Genomic DNA, 26,647 nt, shown 5'->3' on the forward strand with positions numbered 1-26,647 from the left:
TGCTAAGCTTACGACTCGAACCAAACTACTGTAGCTGTATCGTCATTCATTTGACCTAAATTATGTCACATATTACAATGGACCAACTTCGTTTTGATTTGGAGATGCGGCCTAAAACTTTTCTCTCCCCTTGAATTTCGAGTCTCAAATTTCAGGTGCGGCTTAGATTCGGGAAAATTTTTTTTCCTTGATTTCGAGTCTCATTTTTCAGGTGCGGCTTAGATTCGAGTAAATACGGTATGTTACAATAAATTTCTTTTTTGGATCTGTTGGCACTTTTGACCGTTGTTCTACTTTGAATCCTGCCAAATGGCTTCATAGCATTATATTAACCAATACAATTGTCGACAAGATTTGTTTATGAGCATTTTCCACCTTGAAAGGTCATCTGCACATTTGAGACATGTTTCAATTTTCAGCAGTGAGAAAAATGATAGCAGAATTCTAAAACAATGCACGAATCCTCACCTCATTCTACTTGAAATTTTCAAAGACAGTAAGTTTTACCTCAAACACAATTTTCTTCCTCACATGCTTCTACACATATTCTGTGGACTGTTTCAAGATAAATACCACACACCTTCACTGATACACAGCCTCTGAATCAGTCATTTTCTTCTTCTTCTTCTCTTCTGCATATCTCTTTAAGGTTGTAAAGTAATTTGTAACCCTTGTGTATGATTTCCTTTGTTTGACATGTTCCAAACTTAAAAAACTGCACACACTTAAATAGGAAACTATGTAAAGAAAATCAAAGTGCTATGGTAAAAAGTGGATGTACTAACAAGTCGATTGAGCATTGGGTGAAATAACCAAATGATGCCAGTGACAAATGTGTCTTTTGGTCACTAGTGTGTCTTTATGATACTGTTTAGATCACTGCAGTAGTAATGAAAATGTGAAAGCCATGTTTATTTACAGTCAATGGTCAAGATAAAACCTTTCTGTCAGCAACTGAAGAACTCGAGGAATGGGAGAATTGTCATTCCTCTTGTGCCTGCCACATCTGCTTGTTGGTGGTATAATGAAGATGCAAACAGGTGGGGTGGGGTGGAGACCTGCCAACCCATGTGTCACGTTTCACATTTACTACACACATTTAGGGAAACTAAATGAAGGTGAAGACATTCATGTCAGAGTTAAATGTCATAACTACCAATCAATTTGCTCAGTGACATGTTCAATGCCCTGTTCCTGATAACTTAGGAAAGATGTGAATCATCAGTGCTGCATCACAAACACTGTCAGCTATGTATAAGGGTGTATCAAAAAGACCCATCTGATTTGGCACGTCTATGTTTCTAAAACCAATAAACATATACAATGAAATTTGTTTTTTGATGAACAGGAAACTAAAAAAGTTTTTTATGCCTTTTCACAGGTGTTCACCATGCCCCTCTTAAGATGCATGACGTATGTCAATACGGTATTCAAATTGTTCCCACACTGCAGTAAGCACGTCTTGAGTCACAGCTTCCACAGCTGCTGTTATGCAATGCCTCAGTTCATTCATTGTTGTTGGTAATGGAGCACATAAACAGAGTCTTTTATAAACCCCCACAAGAAATAATCACATAGTCAGATCTGGTGACCTTGGAGGCCAGTAATGTAAGGCTGAATCATTTGGTTGAGTGTAACCAATCCATCGTTCAGTAATCCTTTGTTTTAAAAATTCCCGCACTTCCAGATGCCAGTGTGGTGGTGCACTATCCTGTTGGTAAATGAAGTCATTCGAATCAGTCTCCAACTGTGGGTAAAGAAAGTTCTCAAGCACCTCAAGATATGTGCTTCCTGTAACAGTATTCTAAGCAAAGAAAAATGGACCGTACACTTTTCCCTATGGAACAGCACGAAACACATTAAATTTTGGAGAGTCCCCCTCATGTTGTACAACTTCATGTGGTTGTTCAGGTACCCCATATTCTAACATTATGACAGTTCACCCTTCCATTTAAATGGAATGTTGCCTCGTCACTAAACACTAAGTGAGGAAGAAAACTGTCATCCTCCAACTTGCCCGGAACGAAATTACAGATCTCCACATGATGTTTGTCACCTTCACAAAGAGCTTGCAGTAGCTGAATTTGGTACAGTTTCATGTGTAATCGTCAACGCAACACACACCATACGGACAGTGGGGGCATGTTGAGGTGTCGAGCTTAACGGCAAATGGATTTTTGCGGACTCTTTGTAAAACTAAGGCAGATGTGTTCTATGTCTGTGTCAAACACTCGGGTATGGGCCAACGATTTGCCTTTACACAAACAACCTGTTTCTTGGAATTGTTTATGCTGTCATCTAATCCTCTGTTTTGTAGGAGGATCCACACCATACCTAGTACAAAAGTCACGCTGAACAGTTATTACTGACCCACACTGCACAAAACAAGACAACAAAACACTGTATGTTGTCCTGACACCATTTTTACTAGAATGGAAGTGGGCGCACACTGCTGCTACCTAGCGGGAAACAGTACGTTGTTTATGCACATATCTCACATAACATAATACTTACGATTTTTTAAAAATCTGATGATTTTTTTGATACACCCTGTATATTGAGATATAACACCTAACCACTATCACAGTAATGAAAAGTCATTATGCTATTTACGATGGTGCAAGATGTTTTGAAGAAATTGCAAATTGCTTCACATTTTGTAGTGCCAGATTTTTTCAGCTAGTCTGCGCAGGCAAGCTCAAGTGTTGCCAAAAGGGTTCAGTGAAAGAAGGCAGATGAGTAGATTATTAGGGAGGTTCCCAGAGAAAACCACTACCAAGAAATAATAAGCACTAAAGAGAAGACAACCGCAGTGTTAGGCATTCAATAATATCTAGATGAGACATTGTAAATTAAGATTCTTATGCCTAGCACACCCCTTCATTGAGAGTTGCCGATTCAAAAGTTGAGAACTGTTAATCCCTTGAGTATCTGTTATTTCTTACCATTGATCAGCATCAAAGCACTTTTCATTAAACAGTAGTTTCTGAATTTGCTACATTTAATTTCCCAGTATACTACCTGTAATGAATACTTCCTCACATGTTGATTATCCGCTCATCATGGGCAACTGAATTTCTAAATTCATTGCCTTTCTTTTCAAGATGATAATATCCTTGCCTTACTGTCTGTACTGTCCGCAAGAGTACCTAATACTTGAAAAGCAGGAAAAACTAAGCTCTTAGAGAATATAAAGTTATTACACCCAACAAGCAAATCTACTTGTCTGAAGACAGACTTCCTGAAGTCAAAACAGCCTGTCATGTAATTCATTTCAATCAATGAAGTTCCTCAACAGGTTAGAAATATCAATGAAATTCTCTATTAACATGTACTACAAACGATCTTATAAATCTACAGTTACCACATTTCTGCAGTGGAAAGGCTTGCACTAATGGCCTTTAGGTGCCGTCTATTAAAAATCGAGTACTGTTGGCATGCTCACTGACATGTTGCATAAATATTAAGGTCATTCCATTGTAAGTGGTCTACAGGTCCTGCCCCCTCCTCAAAACACACACACACACACACACACACACACACACACACACACACACACACACACACACACACACACATGTTCCCAATAAAAATTGGAAAAGTTTCAGTATTTTTGGAGATATAGTCATTTGTTTGACCCAATACCGCAGCTATCAACAGTCCACCCGTGAATTTTTGGCAAATTTGGGAGACAATATCTCCCACAATATTTTCTTGGAAGAAACAAATCTAGGCCATCTTGTACAATATTTTGCAGTCTCTTAAGTAAAATAATAAAATAGAATTTCCTGTCCAATTTTCATATTGGTAATTTGAAGTGAAGTTGGCCAAAAAACAGACGCTTGAAAAAATTTGACATTTAGCTTTTTATATATCCGAAAGTAATTACGAGATATACTTGAAACTTTGCACGTAACAACTTACCAATACAAGGTCTTAGACTATTAAATTTCTTTTTTCCACCTGTTTCCAGTAATTTATGAAGTGAGGGCAAAGTTGACTTTTTTATTCTAAATAAAAAAACTGCCAAAAATGACTATTTTTGGGCCTCTTTTACAAAAAGACTTCTGCAGATTCTCTTAAATCATTTTAATTTGAAAGACCATGATCCAAGCCACCTAAAAACTGGATTTGGTTTTGCAATGCAAGTATATAATGCCCCCCGCCCCCTCCAAAAAAAAAAAAAAAAAAAAAAAAAACCTCTGTGTGGAGGTGCATTGAAAATGGATCCATCTTCCGCTGGTACCCAAATATGACATATTTTATTATATTCTACAGTTGTTTACTACTCTCTAGGGAAGGAAATATCAAAGTTTTGATGACTAGGAAGCGAGATCAAGTATGAAAAACTCATTAAATGGGTATCCTTTGGGTGACGTATTTCAGTCTGTTTTTCTCCTGAAACTACAGAATCAAACTTATTGTAAACTTCGCAGTTTAATTGTGCATTATCAATGCAGTGGAGATTATGGTTTCATTACAGCTGTAGCATACATCTTATTATCAGCCTTCATATTTTACACCATTGTCACACAGTTCAAATTTTGGTGAAGTTCATAGCAGTCTTCCTGACACGTTTTGGAATGGATTCATGTTGTAGAGAATTATTAATATGTCTTTTTATTGTGTAATGCAACTGACGTGCTAATTTAATTCCATTTTAAAGTATAGCATACTTAGAATAACTGTGTTGCTATGGTCCATGGTTGCTTAATCACTGCTGATCTTTCGTAAGTGATAAAACCAGCATCGCCATCAACATAGGGGGCACGTCCGATAGCTGTACAACAGCAGCCAAGGGTGGTTTTTCTATCACAGGTCCCCAAACCTGATAAAAGTTTCTTTACACTGCATCCCAAGCCAGATGATACATGTCCATAAGTGTCGTAGACCAAAGCTAGAAGTGGTGTCTTTTAGGTTCCTGATCTTATGTTTATTTCAAGTTTTTTGATTATTATTTTTTTTACAGGTTTCATTAATTACCTATAGAAAGTCATAAAGAAAACTATCTGCCAGTCAGATGTCACTGATGGAACTTTTTCAGAAGAAATTCAAAAAAGAAAACTATGCTTTTAATTGGATTCTTTTTTAAATAAATTATTTTGTATAGCTGAATGCTTTAGACATCTACAATAAACAAAAAAAGACTACTTTATTTGCATTTCGTCTGACTCAAACTCATTCACTAATCATCAGAACTTTTGATATTATATTCCACAGAGAGTACTAAACAATTGTAGAATGTAATAAAAGATGTCAGATTTGATTTGAATACCAACAGAAGGTCCTTATATGCTAGCATTCCAAAACCAAATCCAGTTTTCAGGTGGTCTTTCTAATTAAAACAGTTTAACATATATATTGTAAAAGTGGGCTAAAGAGAGTCATTTTTGGCATTTCTAGAAAAAGTCATCAACTTTGCCATCAATCTGTAAACTATTGGAGAGCAGCAGGAGAATGAAATTTTATTCCTAAGGCCTTGTATTGGTAAGTTGCTAAGTGCAAAGTCTCAGATTTATCCTGCACTTACTTTCAGAGGTATAAAAATCTGAACTTCGCATTTTTTCTGAGTGTCTTTTTCTGCCAATTTCATTTTCAAATTATCCACGCAAAAATTGGTCAGGAAGTCCTATTTTATTATTTCGCTCCAGAGACTGCAAAATGTTGCACACAATGGCCCAGTTTTGCTTATTTCAAGACAATATTTCCAGAGATATTATCTCCCAAATTTGATGAAAATTCAGGGCTGCACAGTTGATAGCTGCAATATGGGGTCATCAAATGACTATATTTCACTCACTCACTCCGTCTTCAGGCCACGAGTGGCCTACCGGGACCATCCGACCGCTGTGCCATCCTCGGAGGAGGATGCAGATAGGAAGGGCGTGGGGTCAGCACACTGCTCTCCCCGCCATACGATTGTATTCTTGACCGAAGCCGCTACTATTTGGTCGAGTAGCTCCTCAATTGGCATCACGAGGCTAAGTACTAAATTGGCGAAAGTAAACTTTACCAATGTTTATTGGGAATGTGTGAAAATTTCAGCAAAATCCATGATTGTCATGGGAACTTATTCCAAAATTAGAGTGAATCACCCATTAGTGTATCACTGGCGACTGCTACTGCCTAAGCAGCGAAAGAGGGACCTTCCTCCACTTCAGTTCTGAGCAATGTATTCTTTTCTTTTCCCCTCACACTGACAATGTATTACTCAGCAAAGTGAAGTTGAAACCTAGCTGTAACAGAAACTAGCTTGGTCAGATGGCTAGGTAGTCACATTACAATTCGAATTGCTATGATTCCTTATCTCTCTGTGTGCATGTGAAAACTTATAGCTGAAAATACCTTCATCGAAAGCTGCAACATCTTACTGTTGAAATCATTAATTTTAACTGATGACAGAAACGAGCAAGGCGCAACAGTCAGCGGGAAGTGCAAGCAAATGTTGGCAAGCAAAAGTTAAGCAAGTCAATTGTGTGCATATTAGCAAAGGAGGGACATTAACACTGACAGATTTTATTATATTTTCAGTTCCCTTGTCTGCCCGAGTATATGCTCTCCAATAGTCAGTGCACACATTATTGCTGTGATACATGGTCTTTCGAGTCTTCTAATGTCACAATAATAAAAACTAATATTACTGAAGAGAAAGCAAGGAAACCGTTATTTAGTTTTTAGCTTGTTTGGTTAATAATGATGAGGTCTCCAATTCAACTCCTAGTGACCACTTCAAACATTTTTCTGGTGGAAAAGTCTGGAATGAACTCCACTCACTCACCTCCGTGAAGGCAAAAGAAAAGCCATTTATATATAAAAGTAGTGAAATAGATGGGCAAGTCACCGAAGTAGTGTTACATCTAAAGGCTTGCACGAGACAACGTGACACACAACATACATTTATTAGCAGCAAAAGTGTTCGCCGAATGGAGCTGGATTCAAGTATCTGCCCTGAAGCAGAACAAGTAAGAAGTACACAATAAATTTTTCACTAAGGACATAGATACATGTATTATTACACAGTTATTTCTGTGATACTACATCAAATACAAATAAAACAGTCCCTGCAAAAAATTTACAAATTTTATCGCAGGGAATTGGACATAAGGCTAGCAAAGCAATTCTGAGAAAAAACTTTTTGTCTATGGGATTTGATTTTACAAGGTGCCTGAGTAAATAAGTCGTCACTTATTTTTCATACATGCGACACCATGAATATATACTGGAAAGTGATACTATCCACCTTGCCAAACAACAGGGCCTGGCATCATTTTATTATTGTGAATGAAGTATTTCATTTTTTGGTTATTTCTTTTATTACAAAAAAATACTTTCAACTACCACGTAGAAATGGACAGAAAACAATTAAAAATATGTAGAAACAAGGAAAGTCAAACTGTTTCTTTAATTAAAAAGTACCTACCCTTTTCCTCTTTATTCTACGAACAACAAAATTTTCCCTACCTACGGATGCCAAACCATGAAGACCTAAATCCTACAGAACTGGCCAGGAATACTGTGAAGAGTAAGAATCATAGTGTGTTAGGTGCTGGACGTAATACAGCTAACTTGAAAAAATAACGGCTGGGGCTTTTGCTGCCCGCGCGTGCATGTGCGTGTGCGTGTGGGCGCGTGTGTGCGCACGCAGTGGGAGGAAATTAATTGTATAAGCTACATGTGTTTGGTGGCCTGGAAAGATACTTGGTAACGGGAGTGTCTGTGCTGTGCAGGTGGTGTACCCGTATACCATACATCAATTACCTAGAACACATTGTTTGGCAACAACACTGAATTAATAGCCTGTCATAGATTACTGTCTGTAAACAGTTGCTTTATGAATTCATTGAATTAACACTATGCCATCCGGCAACACCACAGTGGTGTCGTGCGCAAAATGGTGGTCGATGGCCGGCGACACCACAGTGGTGTCGTCTGCATAATATCGCGTAGTGGCTGGCGACAGCACGTTAGTATCTTTTGCATTCTGTTGGTGTTTTGTTTAGGTAACAATAAGTTACACACTAAAAGTTTTTTGTTTTTATAAGTACTTGTGCCCTTTGGTCATGGTGGAGGGAAGAGACAATAGGATTATTTACGATGATTGTGCGGACGTCTTGTCTGACGTTCCGGACAACTTGCTCTATTGGGAAGAAGACATTGGATATAAAACAAAAAACGAAAGTGAAGCAGAATTGTAGGAAGATAGTAAAATAAGACCAAGATGAATTCAGCGAACATTTCAGTTGCTTACTGATTCGGCTGAATTAGATGAAGAAGACACACACACACACACACACACACACACACACACACACACACACTCTTCACATCTGTAACTGAGAAATAAATAACTGCATCACAGATGTTTGGTAATGTAACAGAACAATGGACACAAGAAAAACATATATTAAAATTTGATAAGGAGTATGTTCAGCATCGTGTTCACGAAAATGTAATAGTTTTAACAAGCAACAGAAGAGCTCAAATTTCTACTTTTTGTAACTTTCATGTTTCACATTAACTTTAGTCCCAACAATATACTTCTGTCACTATTATAACAAAATAACTAACTGTAAAATTACAAAAATATACCAAACAACAAAAATGGTTGTATATTTTAAACGTACCAAGAACAGAGAACAGTGTGCTGGGAAAAGAATACTGAAATTTTCCTATGCAAGCTCTGATTCCTCCTATTTTATGTCAATGATCATTCCTCCCAATGCAGACTGCTACCAACAAAATATTTTCACACTCTGAGGAGAAAGTAGGTGACTGAAATTTCATGAAATTCCAGATCAAAATCAATGACAGATATATTCAGTGACTGACATGTTACTTACTTGATAATTATTAGTGTTTTCTTAAGGTGACAGTAACACACTGTAAACTCCACAACTGACTATATACATTTTCAAATGCTAGACAGTGATTAACTATAGTATTGTGTAAAATGTCCAGTGAATGAACCAACACATAAGGAAAAAAAAAAAAAACATAAAATAGTTACAAACTACAGCATGTGTGCACTTGTTTCAACATGTAAATATCACTACAGATATTTGGATTTAGGTTATGAAATGTTCGATATGCCTGTCATCATTGGCGATAATGTGGCGCAGACGAATAGCAAAATTCTGCATGAGCCACTGAAGTCTCAGAACGTCGATGCTGTTGATGACTGCCTGAATGCCTCTTTCCAGTTCAGCAATGGTTTTGGGGTTATTGCTGTACACCATGTCTTTAATATTGTCCCACAAAAACGAGTCCGGTGTGTTCAGATCCTCAGAATACAGCAGCCAATCGAAGCCCGTGCCAGTGGCCTCTGGGTACCCCACAGACAGAATGCGGTCCCCATAGTGCTCCTCCATGAAATAACTTTCCTACTTCGATGGGGTTGAGCTACATCTTGCAGGAGCTACATCTTGCAGGAGCTACATCTTGCAGGAGCTACATCTTGCAGGAGCTACATCTTGCAGGAGCTACATCTTGCAGGAGCTACATCTTGCAGGAGCTACATCTTGGCAAAATCAGGGTCACTTTGGATAATGGGGATGAAATCATTTACCAAAACCTTCATGTACCGTTCAGTAGTCACCATGCCAATATTGCACCGATTATTCCGTGACTGGACACTGCACACCACAGTCACCTGTTGATGGTGAAGAGACTTCTCAATCACGAAATGTAGATTCTCAGCCCCCAAGTGTGCCAATTTTGCTTATTGATGAACCTATCTAAATGAATGTGGGCTCCATTGCTAAACCAAACCACATTCACATCAAAGTCCTGTTCGTCAATTCTGTGGACAACAGTGCTGGCAGAATAAACCTGCTATTCTATAGCCCTGGGGCTTATAATGGCAGATAGGTTTGAATTTTGTATGAGAAGAGGTGCAGGTCTTCAACAATAATTTGTCGCAGTTCTCCCGGTTGATTCCCAAATGACGTGCAGCTCGTGTGATCGGTTTCCTGGGGCCGGATTGAAACACAGCACATGTCTTGTCAATGTTTTCAGGCGTTTTTCATCGTTTTTTGGACAACTGACATTGCCAACACTGCCAACACTGCCATCACGAACACTACCCGTTCTCTCAAACTTGCAAATAAAATTCTTGATTGTTAGCACACTTGAGCATTTGTCTTCACCTTTAATTCGGTTCCAAATTCCTTTGATCCGCAATTGGGCTGTTATTGCTCACATAGAAGGCCTTCACAAGCGCTATGTGCTCAGGCATGCAGTACGGTGACATTTTCACGTGCAAATGGCCAACAACAACAAGGCATCTGCGCATGCGCGTACCAATTCCCATAATGCCCCGAGCCCAATGATGCAGTTTGAACATCCTAACGCAAACTGTTCAGAAGTTATGATGATTTTTTTTTCATATAGTTCAATAATTGACACTGTGTAATATCCCATCAGATATTCATAATAACAATGCCTTTATACAACAATAGAAGTCAGCATGACCTAATTGGTCCACATTCTAGGATGTTTTACCACACTAATTTGTTATAATAAATATCCCATCTTACAGACCTAGAAGTGTACAGTTTACATTTCTATCAGAACAGAAGGAAGTTCATTACAACCAAAATCTAGAAGTATGCAAACAGTGAAGAAAATTGTGGCATATTTCATAAAAAAGTGAAGAAATTGTTCCAAATCCAGCAAGGGATGTTGAAAATCTTGCATCAATAACTGTAAGGCATGTCAAACGATAAAATGAGAGAGGTAATTTTATAAGAGACACGGTAACAATGCCGAACAGTTGAATGGTCAAAATTCAAAGTTACAAAGGAAGGATTTGACCAATCATCTGTACATTAGCATTAGCAACATAGTAAAAGTGTGTGTAAGATTTCAGTGTGTGTAAACGCAATATACAAGGTAAGCTACACGCAGCACACGGAATAAACATCATAAAAGATAGCAAAATAGAAAAGCAATGGAAAGTGAAAGGAATGAACACTCGTATCAAGGAAAACTTTTCACCAGCACTTATCCTAAAACAGGTGAGAGGTGTTCTTTTAAAGAAAATGTCATTCCTTGAATTCACACAACCTTTAGAAACCATAGTTTCAAAATGTTAACCAGACAACTGGATGGTGCCAAATGAGATGTAGAGAGGAAGAATGTTACTGCACTTCTGTCAAATTTACTCAGTATAATTTGCACTTCTAACTTCCAGAAACAGGATTGTGAAACAGACTGCACAGGAATAGAGGACTGCAACACACACTATGACCAAATGCCATAAAGAGAGACAAGATTATCACCTGTCACTACATAATTTAAGCATTTGAATTTAAATTACTCTGGACCTAGACACATACGAGAGCTGTTCAATAAAGAATGATCATGTGTTTTTTTTTTTTTTTTTTTTTTTTTTTTTTTTTTTTTTTTTTTTTTTTTTTTTCCAACATGCTTTTACTCATCCTCATAATTTTGATGGTCCTTCTCAAAGAAGTCTCCCATGAATCTGACGCACTTGTCATAGTGTTTCTGCCAGTCTTACATGCTGCAAACCATTTTTTGAGAGGACCTTCAGAATCACCTCAGTAGCCTTCACCATTGCTTCTGATGATTGATAATGCCTCCCATGAAGGCGTTTCTTCATGTTAAGGAATAGAAAACATCACATGGGGCTAAATCTGGACTATAGGGAGAGTGAGGTATGCACTCCACACTGATTTTTGCAAGATATTCAGCAATGACATTGGCAATATACAGCCGCGCTTTATCATGGTGCAGCATCCAGCCTGCTTCAAGGAAATTTGGTCTTTTGCGCCTGATATGGACTTGCAACTTTTTCAGGACATCCCTGTAGTATTGTCCAGTTACTAATGTGTGTGCAGGTACAATATGCTGACAAACCATTCCATGAATATTAAAGAATTAGATGACCATAACTTTCCCAGCAGAAGCAACCACTTTTGCTTTTTTGGGGGTTGAAAGAAACTCCAGATATTCCTCCAACATCAACTTTAACTGCATGTAGACCTGCATGCGAATGTCCTTCTGTTTGGGAATCAACAGTCTTGGAACCCATCACGCACAAACTCGTGTCGTGTATTTTTTCTGTTGCCAACATGTGGGTGGCACCGAATGAAGTGTTCAGGATTTCATAAAATGATCTTAAGGTCACTCGTCGATTCTCTCTCACAATGACTGCAGCAGTGTTTATGTTTTCTCCTGTAAGAGCAGTAACTGGAGCACCGGGCCTACTTTCCTTTGAAATTGATTGTCTCACCTCTTTAAACACCTTCAAGGTGTGCTTTAGGGAATAACACACTCTCCATAGGCCTCCTGTAACATTATATAGGCTTCAGCTGAAGATTTGTTGAGACGAAAGCAGAATTTCAAAGCTAAATATTGTTCCTTGGGTGTTACATCCATTGCAGCGGTAGGCGATACTGAAGATGTCTGACCTTGCCCGCCTCTCCCAGGCAGGAACCAAGAGTCCCAAGAATGAAACTACTACAGCAGGTTTGTTGCACATTAAGCTAACAGAATATCATAAGATTATGACCATAAAAAAATAATGATCATTCTTTATTAAACAACCCTCGTATAATGAGGATCTGACGTACCAGCTTCTAACGCCTGCACTGATACGGCAACATTATGAACTTGACCTCATAATTTAAGTAGACAAAAGCACACTAGAAAGGCAACAGCCCCAGCAATCAATAATGCATGAAAATTTGGACCATAATTCTGATAGTACACAGGTATGCCCTGAAAGTACAGCTTTCAAACAATGGAAACTACAGGTTGGAATATCAACAGTGTATGCAGAGTGCTACATACCATAAAGAGGACACATTAAGTTGCGGACAGGTACAATTTTAAGACACTTACACGTTACCTTTCAGCCACATCCTTTGTCAGAAAAAGAAAGAGAAGCACACACTATTCATTCACACAAGCAAGCACACGACTGCAAACTCTGGCCTTCGGACCATGAACCCAAATTTCTCGTCCAAGCAGCAAAAATTGGTGGTCATGGGTGAATAAATTATGCTCGCATGTTTGAATAAATGGCGTGTGTTTCTCTTTCTTTTCCTGACGAAAGCTGTGGCCAATGTGAACGTGTTTTAATTGTGCCTGTCTGCAACTTAATGTGTTAGGTTTAGAGTAAGTAGGAATCTAGCTTTTAAAATTTCACGTGTATTGTTTGTCACTCGTTCCACTCCATTTCAGCCACTTAACGCTTGAGTGTGAAGTGCTGTACAGTGGAGTGACTAAGAGGTATGTGAAATACTATTTTGACAGTGGTACCATGCTTTGTTCATAGTGTTTAAGTCTGTGGTTTCTCACTGCAGTTAGTACCAGAAATTTCTTAGCTTCAAACTTAATCTTTTTATTCAAAATTATAGTGTAAATGAATCAAATGAATGAGAGTATTATTAAAGAACTAGCATAGTACTATTTAACAAACACCACAGTTGTGCCTTATCTGCTTTGGGTTTTAAAACTGACACTTAAAGTGAGGTACATTTGCAGGAGATGTGCTATTCTTACAAAGTGACTGGCATGATTAAATTATAAATAAAAATCATTAATTTAATTTCATAATTATTCTTCAGTTTATTCATTTTGATTCACAAGGGTGAGGCATTTAAAACTGTTTGTTGGAATATTTGGCAAAATAAACATCAGATTAAAAAAAAGTGGTAATAAACATTGTTCACCTCGGGGAGAGAGAGAGAGAGAGAGAGAGAGAGAGAGAGAGAGAGAGAGAGAGAGAGCGAAAGCGAGGGGGGAGGCGAGAGGGAGGGAGGGAGGGAGGGAGGGAGGGACACACACACACACACACACACACACACACACACACACACACACACACAGGGTGAGGCATTTAAAGCTGTTGGAATATTTAGGGAAATACCCATCAGATCAAAAGAAGTGGTAATAAACATTGTTCACCTCGAAGAGAGACGTCCATTAACATAACGCTTGACCGCCTGCACCACCCCAGAAGCCAGAGTGGCACCGACTTTGAAAACTTAAATAGTAACCCCTATTTTTTTTATTGCAGATTTAGATTCTCCAGAAAAAAAAAATTTAGCTACTGTATGAAAAATTTCTTTCTTTTCATGATAGATAGCGCTGTAATTGGCAAACATGGAAATGAGATGACAATTGTTGCAAAACGGTACTCTCACACATACACATCCAATTAAGAGAATCAAAGCGCTTTTTTGATATTTTTGATAATGCTATCATGTGACACACCTCTCACAATCAAATGAAGCACACACTATGATCATGTGCTCTGTCAGCAGACAGGCTGTGCATGTTATGTCGATGATATGGACTGTAAACATCTTGTCGCAATTGTTCCGCGATTTTAACAATTGCAGAGAAGGTTGATATCACTGCGAAGACTGTCAAAGGTATCCTACGCTATTCCCCTGCAGGCATGTTCTGTCTGCAACGGAAAGTGTTAAACCTAGAGAAAGAGTCTGACCACGGCCTGCGACAAACGAAAGAACACAGTGAATGTTTCAGCTGCGGTTGCTGCAAATCCTCATACTAGGTCTTAGCAAACGAGGTTCAGGAATTTTCCAAAGAAGTGTTCTACGCACACTGCATGCACACGAACGACATCTATTTCATTTAGCGCTGCATCAAGAACTGCACAATCGCCTCAACTTCTGTAACTGGATACAGGAACAACTGGCAGTCAATGACTACTTCATTTCATATATACTTTTCTCCAATGAATCAAATTTGACAAATTGTGTTAAAGAGAATTGACATAATATGCATGATTGGTCAGTGGAGAATCCCCATTGGGTATGAAAAGTTGAACATCAACATCCATGACGTGTTAACGTTTGGTGCGGTGTTTTATGTACACTGGTAATTGGCCCACACTTCATAGAAAGTAATCTGACTGGTCAAATGTACAGCTAAGTTGTGGATAATGTTTTACCCATAGTAATGGATGATGTTCCACTTCAAACGAGACTGGATGTATGGTTTCCACACGATGGAGGCCCAGCGCATTATTAACGACTAGCTCGATAAGTTCTGAATCTGAATTATCCAGGTCAATAGAATGGATAAGGAGGTCCTCAAACAAGATCGTCACGTTCACCCGATTTGACTTCTGCCAATTTTTTTCCTGTGGGGCTGGCTAAAAGAGAGTTTACATCTATGTACCAACAACCCTTGAAGATAGGCAGCAGAAAATTCGCAATGAATGTGCAAATGACAGTGCAGCGGCACTAATACATGTTGGATTGTCATTCAGACACAGAGTTGCAATATGCATTAGAAACAACGGACAACATTTCGAACATTTGTGCACTGCAACACTTGTGACAGGCAAGGAGACTCTCAGTAATTAAGCACCCCGAGACAGTGAGAGGCAAGGGGACTCTAAGTAAACAAGCACCGCGAGATAGTAAAAGAGGACTCACCAAAATTAAGCACCCCGAAGGGAACACGTTACTACTACGTCCATGTTGTTGTACCTGGATAATGCAAAATGTAGTCTAAGAATGTATTTCAAGAGGTAGATGGTGTCACATGATAGCATTTTCCCAAATATCAAATAATGTACTTTGATTTTCCTAACCAGATGTGTATTTTTGAGAGATATATTACTGTTTTGCAACAAGTGTCACCCCATATTCATGTGTGCATATTACAGCGTCGTCTATATTTAAACAAAGAAATGTTTCATACAAAAGTTACATACTTTTTCACGGGGAATCCAAATATACAATAAAAAATAGGGGTTACTATTTAAGGGTTCACATTAAATGTAAGTATGAGTGAGGTTTACACACCACTTATTCATATTACTTACTATTCTTCACATGAAGTAATGTGTTCTTGAACAAAATTTCAAAAAAAACTGGACGAGTGTGTCCATCTTCCCCCGCCTCTTCCACGGCTCCCAACATTCTTCAAAGAACAGAGCTCTCATTGTCATGCCAATCTACAAAACATTGCACTTGGTCATTAGGAGGCTGTACTGGGGCAGAGCAAGTGACAAACTGTGCACACAAGAGTTTAAAAGCTGTACTTTCAGAAGCCCATAACTGCATACTACCAGAATTATGCCTCAAATTTTCATGCGGGGCTGATTGGTGGGGCTGGTACCTAGCATGTGTGTTTTTGTTGCCTTATATTTATCATGTCAAGTTGGTGATGTTAAGAAGTGTCAGCTGCATATAAAACATGGTTTGCATTTGATGATGAAATAAGGTGTCAGGCAAATAATGCCTCTAAGCTAAACTGATAAGAATTTAAAAGTGCTTCACTATGCAGCACAATGAGCTCATCTTTTCTCTAGTTCCTCCTAACTGTGGCATACACTGTTACGGAAGAAGTTAAAGAATTAATTAAATGTAGAAACGCTTGCTACCCTGCTTTCCTTCTTCTTTAATTACTATTTGGAGAAAGTAAGGAAAACTATAACATTACCAAACACCATTGAGGTCACTCGAAATGGAGCATGAACACATATTGAAAGAGGACAAACAGGAAATCAACTATAGTGTTAAGCAATATAGGTAACACAATAAATCTGAAGTAGGGCAGCAATTTCAATCTTAGTTTCCCAAACATGAGGCCAGAAGTTTAATCACTGCCTGATCCTCTTTATCACTACCGGTAACCGGATTCTTTTTCAAATGTTCGAAGATTTCTTTGTAAATGCTGAAGTGAGAATGGCTATTTCCAATTATTGACCAATGTAAACTGAAGTAATGACTAGATTTCATCTGTTTCAAAGACTTTGAGGTGGACATGTCATCTAAATGCAGACGGATATATGGAAGTCACAGAATTGTGAATGGAGAATACTTTATACAACACTTGGCGCACTAACATAACATTCATCTACAGATGCTAGAAGGGAAACTGTTATCCCTATACTACTGAGCATGATATAATTTCTCTAATTATCAGTACAACCCCTGTACAAAATGTAGAGGAAGCAAGGAGGAAGGGTAAGTAGTGTGTTAATAGTACGTTCTCGAGAGGCAAGTTCATTACCTTACCAGAGTAACCATTTCATTATTGCACAATCATTTTATTGCAAAATATCCCAATGGAGTAGAACCTAAGCGTGTATGTTTCCCTCGCGTTAACTAAATCCTACTACATTATGTATTCTGTCACACACCAACACAGGCGAATGTTAATAATACACACAAAGATCAAAATGCACTAACTGCATTCTGTTTAAATAACATTGTTTATGATCATTTAAAGCACCAATGCAGAAAGCTATTCAGTACATAATCAACAACAAAATGCCCTTGGAGGTGAAAAAATTCACCAAGTAGTTTGATTACATTAATGATAGCTCCTCTAACTCCTCTACAAAAACTGTCATTTGATGACAAACTCAGGAGCAAACTGTTATCTTTATACAGCAACATTAGATTTTGCAATGGTAATCCAGATGAACCAAACATGAAGAAAGTAAACAATTTCTGCTTATGTGTTGCAACATAAAAGGGGATGGGTGTAAACATTAATGCTCTGGCACAGCAATGTCTATACTTTAACACCTGTTTAAGCACAGACACTCAATGGTGTACAGTAATAAAAAATGCACAATGAATAATTAATGCAAACAGCTGATGTCTAATCACAAGGCTACAATACTCCATTAAACCACGGTGAAGGAAGTTTAACCACTCATAGCTCTGAACCGAAGTACAAAGTACTGTCAACCACAGGAAGACCATAATTTGAAAAATCTTGTACTTTAGAATAAATGGAGAAGCAACTGCTGTCATACAATGCACAATATTGTATAGATTGTTACATAAAAAGTTTATTAAGTAACTGAATTAATTTTAATATGAGGGCATGCTGCAATAGTGTTTCGAATTCAAAGAGTTCATCCACACATGGAGTACCCTCTCCTTCAGCATGACAATGCCACACTACAAACGAGTGCTGTGGCATCTGAAACAATCCGACACCTTGGGTTCACTGACTTCGATCATCCTCCTGACTTGGCTCCATCCAATATTCACCCGTTCCCGAAACTTAAAGAACACTTTCAGAGACTTCACTTTGCTTGTGATGAAGTGGTATAAGCAGAGGTGAGATTGTGGCTCCATGAACAAAGGCAAACTTTCTACCATAATGATATCAACAAACGCACAGTCAACCACAGAAAGACTGTAATTTGACAAAACTTTTACTTTAGAATAAATGAAGAAGCAGCTGCTGTGTTCACTGAAAATAATTACGTAGACACGAAGAAGACAGATGTCTAATGTTAATAACATTTGTTTCATTTAAAATACTTCAAGTTTTTACATATATGATTCAGAGGCATTACTTTCGAGCATGCCCACACAAAAATAATCTATGTCTGAAAAATATAATGTAATTGGGGGGGGGGGGGGAGAACAGAAAAGAAAAGAGGACTATTCACCAAGCAGTGACAGGAGAAAACAGATATGGAAATGCACAAATTTTTGGAGCCAGTGGCTTCTACTCCTGACAGAAAGGGATGAAAAGAAAGGGTTGAAGGAAAAGTAATATCGAGGTTTAGGAAATAGGCAGGGTAATGGAATTCTTTCCATTTCCTAAACTTCAGCAGTCCTTTTCCTTCGTCCCTCTTCCTCATGCTTAAAACTTGCTGCCACAAGAACGAGCTGCTGGCTATAAAAACCTGCAAAATTATATGTCTTTTATGTGTGAAACTTCCTGGCAGATTAAAATGGTGTCCCAGACTCAACTATTTATCTATGCAATTGAATTAACTTTAAGTATGCAAATTAATTTGAATACTGGATGAATACTGTTTAAGAAAGTAACTGGCTGCATGGGTGATACAAAAAGAAGATTAACAACTGTTGTGGACAACCAGTGGTTTAGAATAACATTAGTAATGCGCTCCAATTAAATAGGCATGCTGGATCTTCTAGTTGGCAAGTTACACCATCACAAGTAGTAAAGTGGTGACATTTCTCCACTTCTTTTAATAACTTTTTTACTGTGGTGCCTACTGTGAAGAAAATCTTACAAGCATCGCCTGCTTAATCATTACACTGTAGTGAATCTTACACTACAGAATTTTCTTTGAAAGAAATCAGGTGCATGATTAATTAAAAAGAAAAAGGAGCTAATTATGACTGTTTCTGGACAATGTTGCAATGCAGTTTACATCTAGAGAAAATATGACATTTTCTTACAAGCCTTATGCTTGGAACAAAAGAGAACTAATAGTCTCCAACAAGAAAATGCAACACATTTCATGTTACTACACACTCTCAAGTGAGAACTATATAAATCAATACATAAATATTACTGATATTTTCGATAAAAATTAAGATTATCTTCATACCACAGTATTTTCATTGTATTTTCCATTTTGGAAATTTCATCTCACCTTGCTAATGAGTACTGGTCCTTGTTGTACCTGTAAAAGAAAGAGCAACAGTTAAGGAAAAGTACATACTTACTACATACATACACTGATGAGGCAAAACATTATCACTTGCTGCTTAATATACACTGATTCAACTGTAGAACACAAAACCACAGTGACCCTGCAAGGCATTGACTCAACAAGTCTTTGGTAGGTTTCCGAAGGTATGTGGCATTGGACATCTATGCAGAGGTCACATAATTTCCATAAATTATGGGATAGGAGTTTGTGTGCACCAAGCTAGTAACCCTTGTCATCCCAGATGTGTGCCGCTAGATTCAGATCAGGTGAACACGATGGCCACGACATCAAACTGATTCCACTATCGTGCTCGTCTTTAACACTCACAATTCTGGGCCTTTGACACTGCAGTTATTGTGCTCAAAGGTGCTGTCATAGGCAGTACTGACATCAAGCATGAAGTAATGCAGATCTGTAATAGCTTTCACATATTCCACTGTCGCCATGGTGCCTTCTGTTGCCCCCACAGGTCTTATTCAAACCCAGGTGAATACTACATAATTCTGTTCCCATTGGCCTATACTTGTGGTGTGGCGCATGTTTCAATCAGCCACACCTGGATGATGACTTATCTGGAGACCATGATAGCCCAGGTATATCAAAAAATATGACTACATGAAAAATTTCTGTCAGTTCAAAGTTTAATTTCAATTACGCTATACCCATTTCAGTCTTAATTGACATCATCATTGGGTGAACATTGGAACATGTAGGGGAGCTGCACAGCTCCAAATTCAATAATTTGAGCTAAATGGTGTGATCTGACACTCAGAGCATAATACTCTGTTATTAGATGCCTGTCTAGCCTAATTTACAGATTAAGCAAACCTCTGACCTCCACATTACTGAAGTGGTGTGAATGTCCAACGCTTTGTTGCCTATTTGTCGTTTCACGATCCTTCAATTACTTTCCACAGATTCTCATGACAGTAGCCCGCAAACAGTCAAATAGTTCAGTCATATCTGGGATGCTTGTTCGCAAGTACCAGTCCATAACAATCTACTCTTTGCAAGTCAGTGATTTCCACTATTTGTGGCCCATGATGATTAGAAAGATTCCCCATACATCTCTTCTGTTTATATGCCAGTACTTTCCTTACTGTATCATATGCCTGCAAAGCCACCAAGTGCCATTCAATTTCACACTGGCTGGCTGTGGTCATAATGCTTCGCCTCATCAGTCGATTAACATAAGAAAGTGGACGAGTGTTTCTTAGGCAGGTATTACACTATCAAATTTCTTTGTCAAAGAAATCTGATGGCGTAATAGGGAACTTTGTCAAATGTCATCAAATATTTGATCAAATCTGGGGCCTCACTGTGGATTTGATCATAGAAGTCACTTGTCTTCTGTTCACTGCAATGTGACATGTTACCACGTGGAGCGCTAGCATTGCTGCAGCGTTGTGTCATCTGTAGTGTTTTTATAAACATTGCCAGTAAATATAATTGGTGTGTAGCAACAACTACAAAATTAATAGAGATGTATGAAGCTGATGAGGCACTTTACAACGTGAATACAAAAACAGATTAAGAAGTTTGGAGACCTGACCTAACCTAACCTATCTCCTGTAGATAGGAATTGGAGTGTTAAAGTGAGCCCTGTCTTCTGCAGATATAGCAGTTCGTAAGTGAGTAAGATATAGCAGTTCGTAAGTGAGTATAGTGCTTTGTGATATGAGGATACACTTCACTGAGCACATACAGAAATGTAGACTCATCCATTCTTAAGTAATTGATGTACAACTTGACTCCCTCCACTATAAGCTCACATAACAAGTTTTGTTGAATGCTTTTATCGTGTCGTCATAAAACCCACGGCTTCACACAGGTACATTACCTTCCTCCTCCCCCCCCCCCCCCCCCTTCTCTTCTGCATGTGCACATAGTGCAATTGTGGTACATGCAACTGCTGCAGTTAATAGCAAGTAGTTGTTGTCAGCCATCTTGAACTTTGACAAAAATATGACGACAGTGTAAAATATCCCTTTTTAGCACCACATCAAAGATCTTTGTCAAATATATTTGACAAATATTTGATCACATCTTTGATCAAATCTTTGATCAAAGAAATTTGATAGTGTAATACCAGCCTTAGTCTGAATTATATTATGTTGATTGCTATCATGATTACACAAAGAAATTAATAATGCAATGTATTTAACCCTGTTAATGGTAAAGATTATCTCACTGATAAGGAAGAAGAATAACAATAAAACAAATTGTGGTATGAAAGTCTTAGTGAAGAAGGCAGAAACGAGTGGTTAATACATGTACAGAAATCTGATGGACTCTCAGGATTCTCTCTTTCAAGCTGTACATTCAGTTTAGTAAGAGCTAAGGAATCTAATAAATGTCATAGTAAATACATAAAAAAGCTGGCAGGCAATATCTGTAGCAAGAGTTACATTCCGTACCATATTAGCTTGTCAATGCAACATGTTTTTCACTTCACACAACACATGAAAAAGTTTATAGCATTTACAAATTAGTCAAAAATCGTTTCTTGGATATAATGCACATACTTTAATGCAAATGGAACAATGGCAAATGGAACTAAGTGCAGCTGAATGGGGAACAAAAAGGCTGTAGTTGACTGAGTCCATACGTGGGAGCCTTTTGATGGACTCCAAGCTCTATTAGGACTGATGTAGAGTACTGCAGTAAAGCTGTTTTGTTACTGAACCCGATATTTATGCTTACATTCTTCAAAATATACACTTCAAAATTCACTAAAATACTGGATGGCTCGCCATTTTCACGTTACAGCCAGAAAGATGATCATCATAGAAAAAACAACAGCAAAAAGAAGAAACTTAATGGAGACAATGTGAAGTCTTCAATATAATATGGATCAATGGGTTCTGAGTCCAGCAGATGAAAGGGTATCTATAGTAATACATGTGTAGTGACGTAATATGGAAGCTGTAAACACAGCAGAGTATTTCACATTAGACTGTGTCTGAAGCAGAAAACATTTGCCATTGTGGAAATTTTTTTTATTATTATTATTAACAAAGCATTCTTTAGAACAAGCAGATGTACACTGTGTGGCCTTGATTTAACATTATGCAACGATCAGTAAAAATAAGCTCGTATGAAAGCAGCAGAAATTTCAAATACAAACGAAATTTTCATAGTAGCACTGGAAGAAAGAAGAATACACAAAGATTGCACTGCATGTACTAATCATGAAAACAGTTACCAAAAATTATGCTGTGTATCTGCAAAACATTTTTTACTTACATACATCTTTGCAGTTGATCCCTCCTACAATGTCGAAATCTGAACCAGATATGAATGAAGCTTTTGAGAAAAATTGTCTGTTCCATAAGAACTTGAAGATCACAAAATTATTAAAAAACTGATATCATTAATATGAGGACCAAAAAAACAAAACTGAACACAGAAATAGTAAAAACATAAGAGGACACAATCCTATGTGTGTGACAATAGAAAAATGCCTTTTTACACATACTCTTCTTCCCCAGCCAATATTATGATACTTACTTAAATCCTTTGTCATCGTCTCCAAGTCCATTCTGTACGATTCCATTAGGCTGTGGGTTGTTCCCATTTTCAACGTCCTTCTTGCCTGCTTCAAATGGAGACGGGGCTTTATCTTTTTCTTTCTTTTCACTGTCATTTGGATTCTAAAAAGAAATTGAATATCCTTGTGACCAAACTAAACAATCCTTATCATTCTAGAAATAAAAGTTAAATTTCTAGAATTAGAACTTAATACAAGATCAAAAATGACACTACTTCCATCAAAACAAGTCCACTTTATCTGACAACTTGTGAAGATCCTAATGCCTTAATAAAAGAGCCACCTTGCTTGGTTATGTAATTCAATCATTCAACGCAGGCATAGGAGCAGTAGTGTTTGTAGAAGGGTCATGAACTATTTCAAGATTCACTACTCAACAATGAAAGGGTACACAGACATCAGCACTACAGCCATATCTGTTCTCTGCTAAACACAAAGAGGCATACACAAACTGTGTGTGTGTGTGTGTGTGTGTGTGTGTGTGTGTGTGTGTGTGTAAGACAGTTTATGTTGTGTCTATTGGAGCTGAAACGGGTACTGTTAACTACTGTACACTAAAATAAGCCTACACCTGAAGACTAACCAGAACTTTTCCAAACAAAACAGCATGATCATTGAGTTTTTCACTATTGGTTTGTTGTATTAACCATAGAGGGGGCACACAGGTGTATTTTATAAACCACAGTAATCATCTGTCCTCTACTCGAAAAATGCCAAAAGCCTTGTGATTGCTGACACCTTTCTGGTCATTGTTTAGCTTATGTTTAGTTAAGCAAGGCAAATGAATCAACAGGTCACACGCAACAGCATTAACAAGCCAAGGATAAAGGTAAGTCATTTCGAATTGTCAGCATTATGTATTTTACATTTACATGAAGCCACGTGGTGAAAAAGAAGAAGAAGAGCAGTATATTCTACAGACTTCTGTTATTATATTGCATTACACGATAACAGTAGTTCATGTTTCTAATTTTCGTGCCACAAAATACTTGACAGAGGAGGAATTAGAACGGATTCTCTTAGAGATGTTTAGGGAAGATGACAACTGAGGAGATATTGATGATTTGTTTTCTAGTGGAGAGGATCAAGTGATATTACCAGGTGACCACAATAGTGACTGAAATGGAGCGTGATGAGAAATTTTCTTTCTTTGATACTAAAGATAGTAAATTTTTTGGTAGGGACAACAAATGAAATAGATATGCATAGAAAGACATCTTGTGTACGGGGGGGTTATTCAATATCTTTCCAGTTGCTAAAATGGTAGCATACAATAGTGTGAAAAAATTTAATTGTAAGCATAGATATTAAAGATGAAGTTTAGTATTTTATGAATGTATTCAGTCACAGAAATAGGCAAGAAGAATATTATTCTACAGATAGGGATGCTAAGATGACAGATCAAATTGATGTTTCAAGAGTATTAGTCATACTTTATTTGACTGACCTCAAGGCTGAAAACCACAGAAATTCATTGTAATTTTGGTGAAATGATGGATCAGGAACGACTGTTTTGAGATCCTGCATGAGTTACAAGATTTTTTTTTCCTTCTGAGAGTATTAGGTTTGGTACTAAAGAAACTAAGGATATGAGAGACAAAACATAGGTTAGTAGCTATTGGGAGCATTCTGTATGCATCTGTGAAAAACTGCATGATCAGTTAAAATCTTTGAGAATGTTACTACTGACAAGAAACTAGAAGCATTCTGAGGTGGTTGCAGCTCCATAAAAAACACTGGCAACAAATCAGCTGAATATGTCATCAAAATATTCGCTTTGTGTCATGTTAAACACTGGTTAGTTGGAAGTGTATTGTGGCAAAGAGCCAATAGAACTATTTTGTGTTTCTAATGAACCATTTGACATTGTGTGTAGACTAACAGAGCTGATTAACAGGCATAAATATGAATGTGACAACAGATAACTGGTATACTAGCGCTCTTGCTCTCTCTCTCTCTCTCTCTCTCTCTCTCTCTCTCTCTCTCTCTCTCTCTGCAGCAAAGCAAAATCTTTTATGTATGAACTCTTAGAAAGGATGAAAAATAAATTCCATCCGAGTTGCTGCCCAACAGGAAAGAACAGAGAAACCAGTTCAGAAGTTTTCAGATACCAGAAAGAAATTACTATAGTACAGTATGTACCTAAATGTAACAAATGTATTGTACTCATTTCGACAATGCACAATGAAGGAACAGTACAGGAGGATACAAAGAAACCTTACATTATATATTAGATTATAATAAGACAAAGGGTGGGTTTTATACTGTTGACCCAATGTGAAATAAATATTCAGTACCCCATGAACCGTGGACCATGTCATTGGTGAGGAGGCTTGCATGCCTCAGCAACACAGATAGCCATATCGTAGGTAAAACCATGATGGAGAGGAATCTGTTGAGAGGCCAGACAAATGTGTGGTTCCTGAAGAGTGGCAGCAGTGTTTTCAGTACCTGCAGGGGCAACAGACTTTATGAGTGACTGATTTGGCCTTGTAACATCAACCAAAACGGCCTTGTTGTGCTGGTACTGCGAACGGCTGAAAGCAAGGGGAAACTACAGCTGAAATTTATCCCACAGGCATGCAGCTTTACTGTACCCTCTTGGGTAAAGTATTCCAGAGGTAAAATAGTCCCCCCATTCAGATCTCTGGGTGGGGACTACTCTGGGGGACATCATTATCAAGAGAAACAAAACTGGCATTCTATAGATCTAAGCGTAGAATGTCAGATCCCTTAATCGGGCATGTAGGTTAGAAAATTTAAAAAGGGAAATGGATAGGTTAGTTAGATATAGTGGGAATCAGTGAAGTACGGTTGCAGGAAGAACAAGGCTTCTGGTCAGGTGAGTACAGGGTAAAGCAGGAGTGGGTTTAATAATGTATTTAAAAAAATAGGAATGCGGATAAGCTACTACGAACAGCATAGTGAACGCATTATTGCAGCCAAGAGAGACACTAAGCCCACGCCTACCACAGTAGTCCAAGTTTATATGACAACTAACTCTGCAGATGATGAAGAGATTGAAGAATGTATGATGCGATAAAATAAATTATTCAGATAGTTAAGAAAGATAAAAATTTAATAGTCATGGGGGACTGGAACATGACTGAAGGAAAAGGAAGAGAAAAAGAAGGAAGAGGAAGAGAAGTAAAAGTAGTAGGTGAATGTGGACCGCGGGTAAGGAATGAAGTGGGAAGCCGACTGGTAGAATTTTGCACAGAGCATAACTTTATCATAGCTAACACTTGGTTTAAGAATCATGAAAGAAGATTGTATATTGCTTTGAGAGATGGCATACTGAAGGCAGCAGAGAAATAAATAGGTAAAAAGACAAGGTCTAGTAGAAACCCTTAGGCAATGAAGATATATTGCATTTAATTAATGACAGGAGAAAATACAAAAATGCAGTAAATGAAGCAGCGAAAAAGTAATACAAATGTCTCAAAAATGAGATCAACAAGTGCAAAATGGCTAAGCAGGGATTGCTAGAGAACAAATGTAAGGATGTAGAAGCATATGTCACTAGGGTAAGATCGATACTGCCTACAGGAAAATTAAAGAGACCTTAGGAGAAAAGAGAAACAACTGTATGAATATCAAAAGCTCAGATGAAGACCCATCCTAATCAAAGAAGGGAAAGCAGAAAGGTGGAAAGA

At 37.9% G+C, this 26,647-nt stretch overlaps 1 protein-coding gene across 6 annotated transcripts in view; it reads right to left on the reverse strand.

Annotated features, from left to right (window-relative positions):
• LOC126162871 (pumilio homolog 2) overlaps positions 1-26,647 on the reverse strand; it is a 593,093-nt gene that overhangs the window by 271,797 nt on the left and 294,649 nt on the right. For all 6 annotated transcript variants that reach the window (XM_049919652.1, XM_049919655.1, XM_049919653.1 and 3 more), the window contains 2 exons: positions 22,952-23,094; positions 19,382-19,411 (listed from right to left, as the gene is read on the reverse strand). In XM_049919652.1, the coding sequence (XP_049775609.1) occupies positions 19,382-19,411; positions 22,952-23,094 (173 nt within the window). The remainder of the gene's footprint in view (positions 1-19,381; positions 19,412-22,951; positions 23,095-26,647) is intronic.

This window comes from Schistocerca cancellata, chromosome 2 (assembly GCF_023864275.1).
Source record: "Schistocerca cancellata isolate TAMUIC-IGC-003103 chromosome 2, iqSchCanc2.1, whole genome shotgun sequence".
Lineage (NCBI taxonomy): Eukaryota > Metazoa > Arthropoda > Insecta > Orthoptera > Acrididae > Schistocerca > Schistocerca cancellata.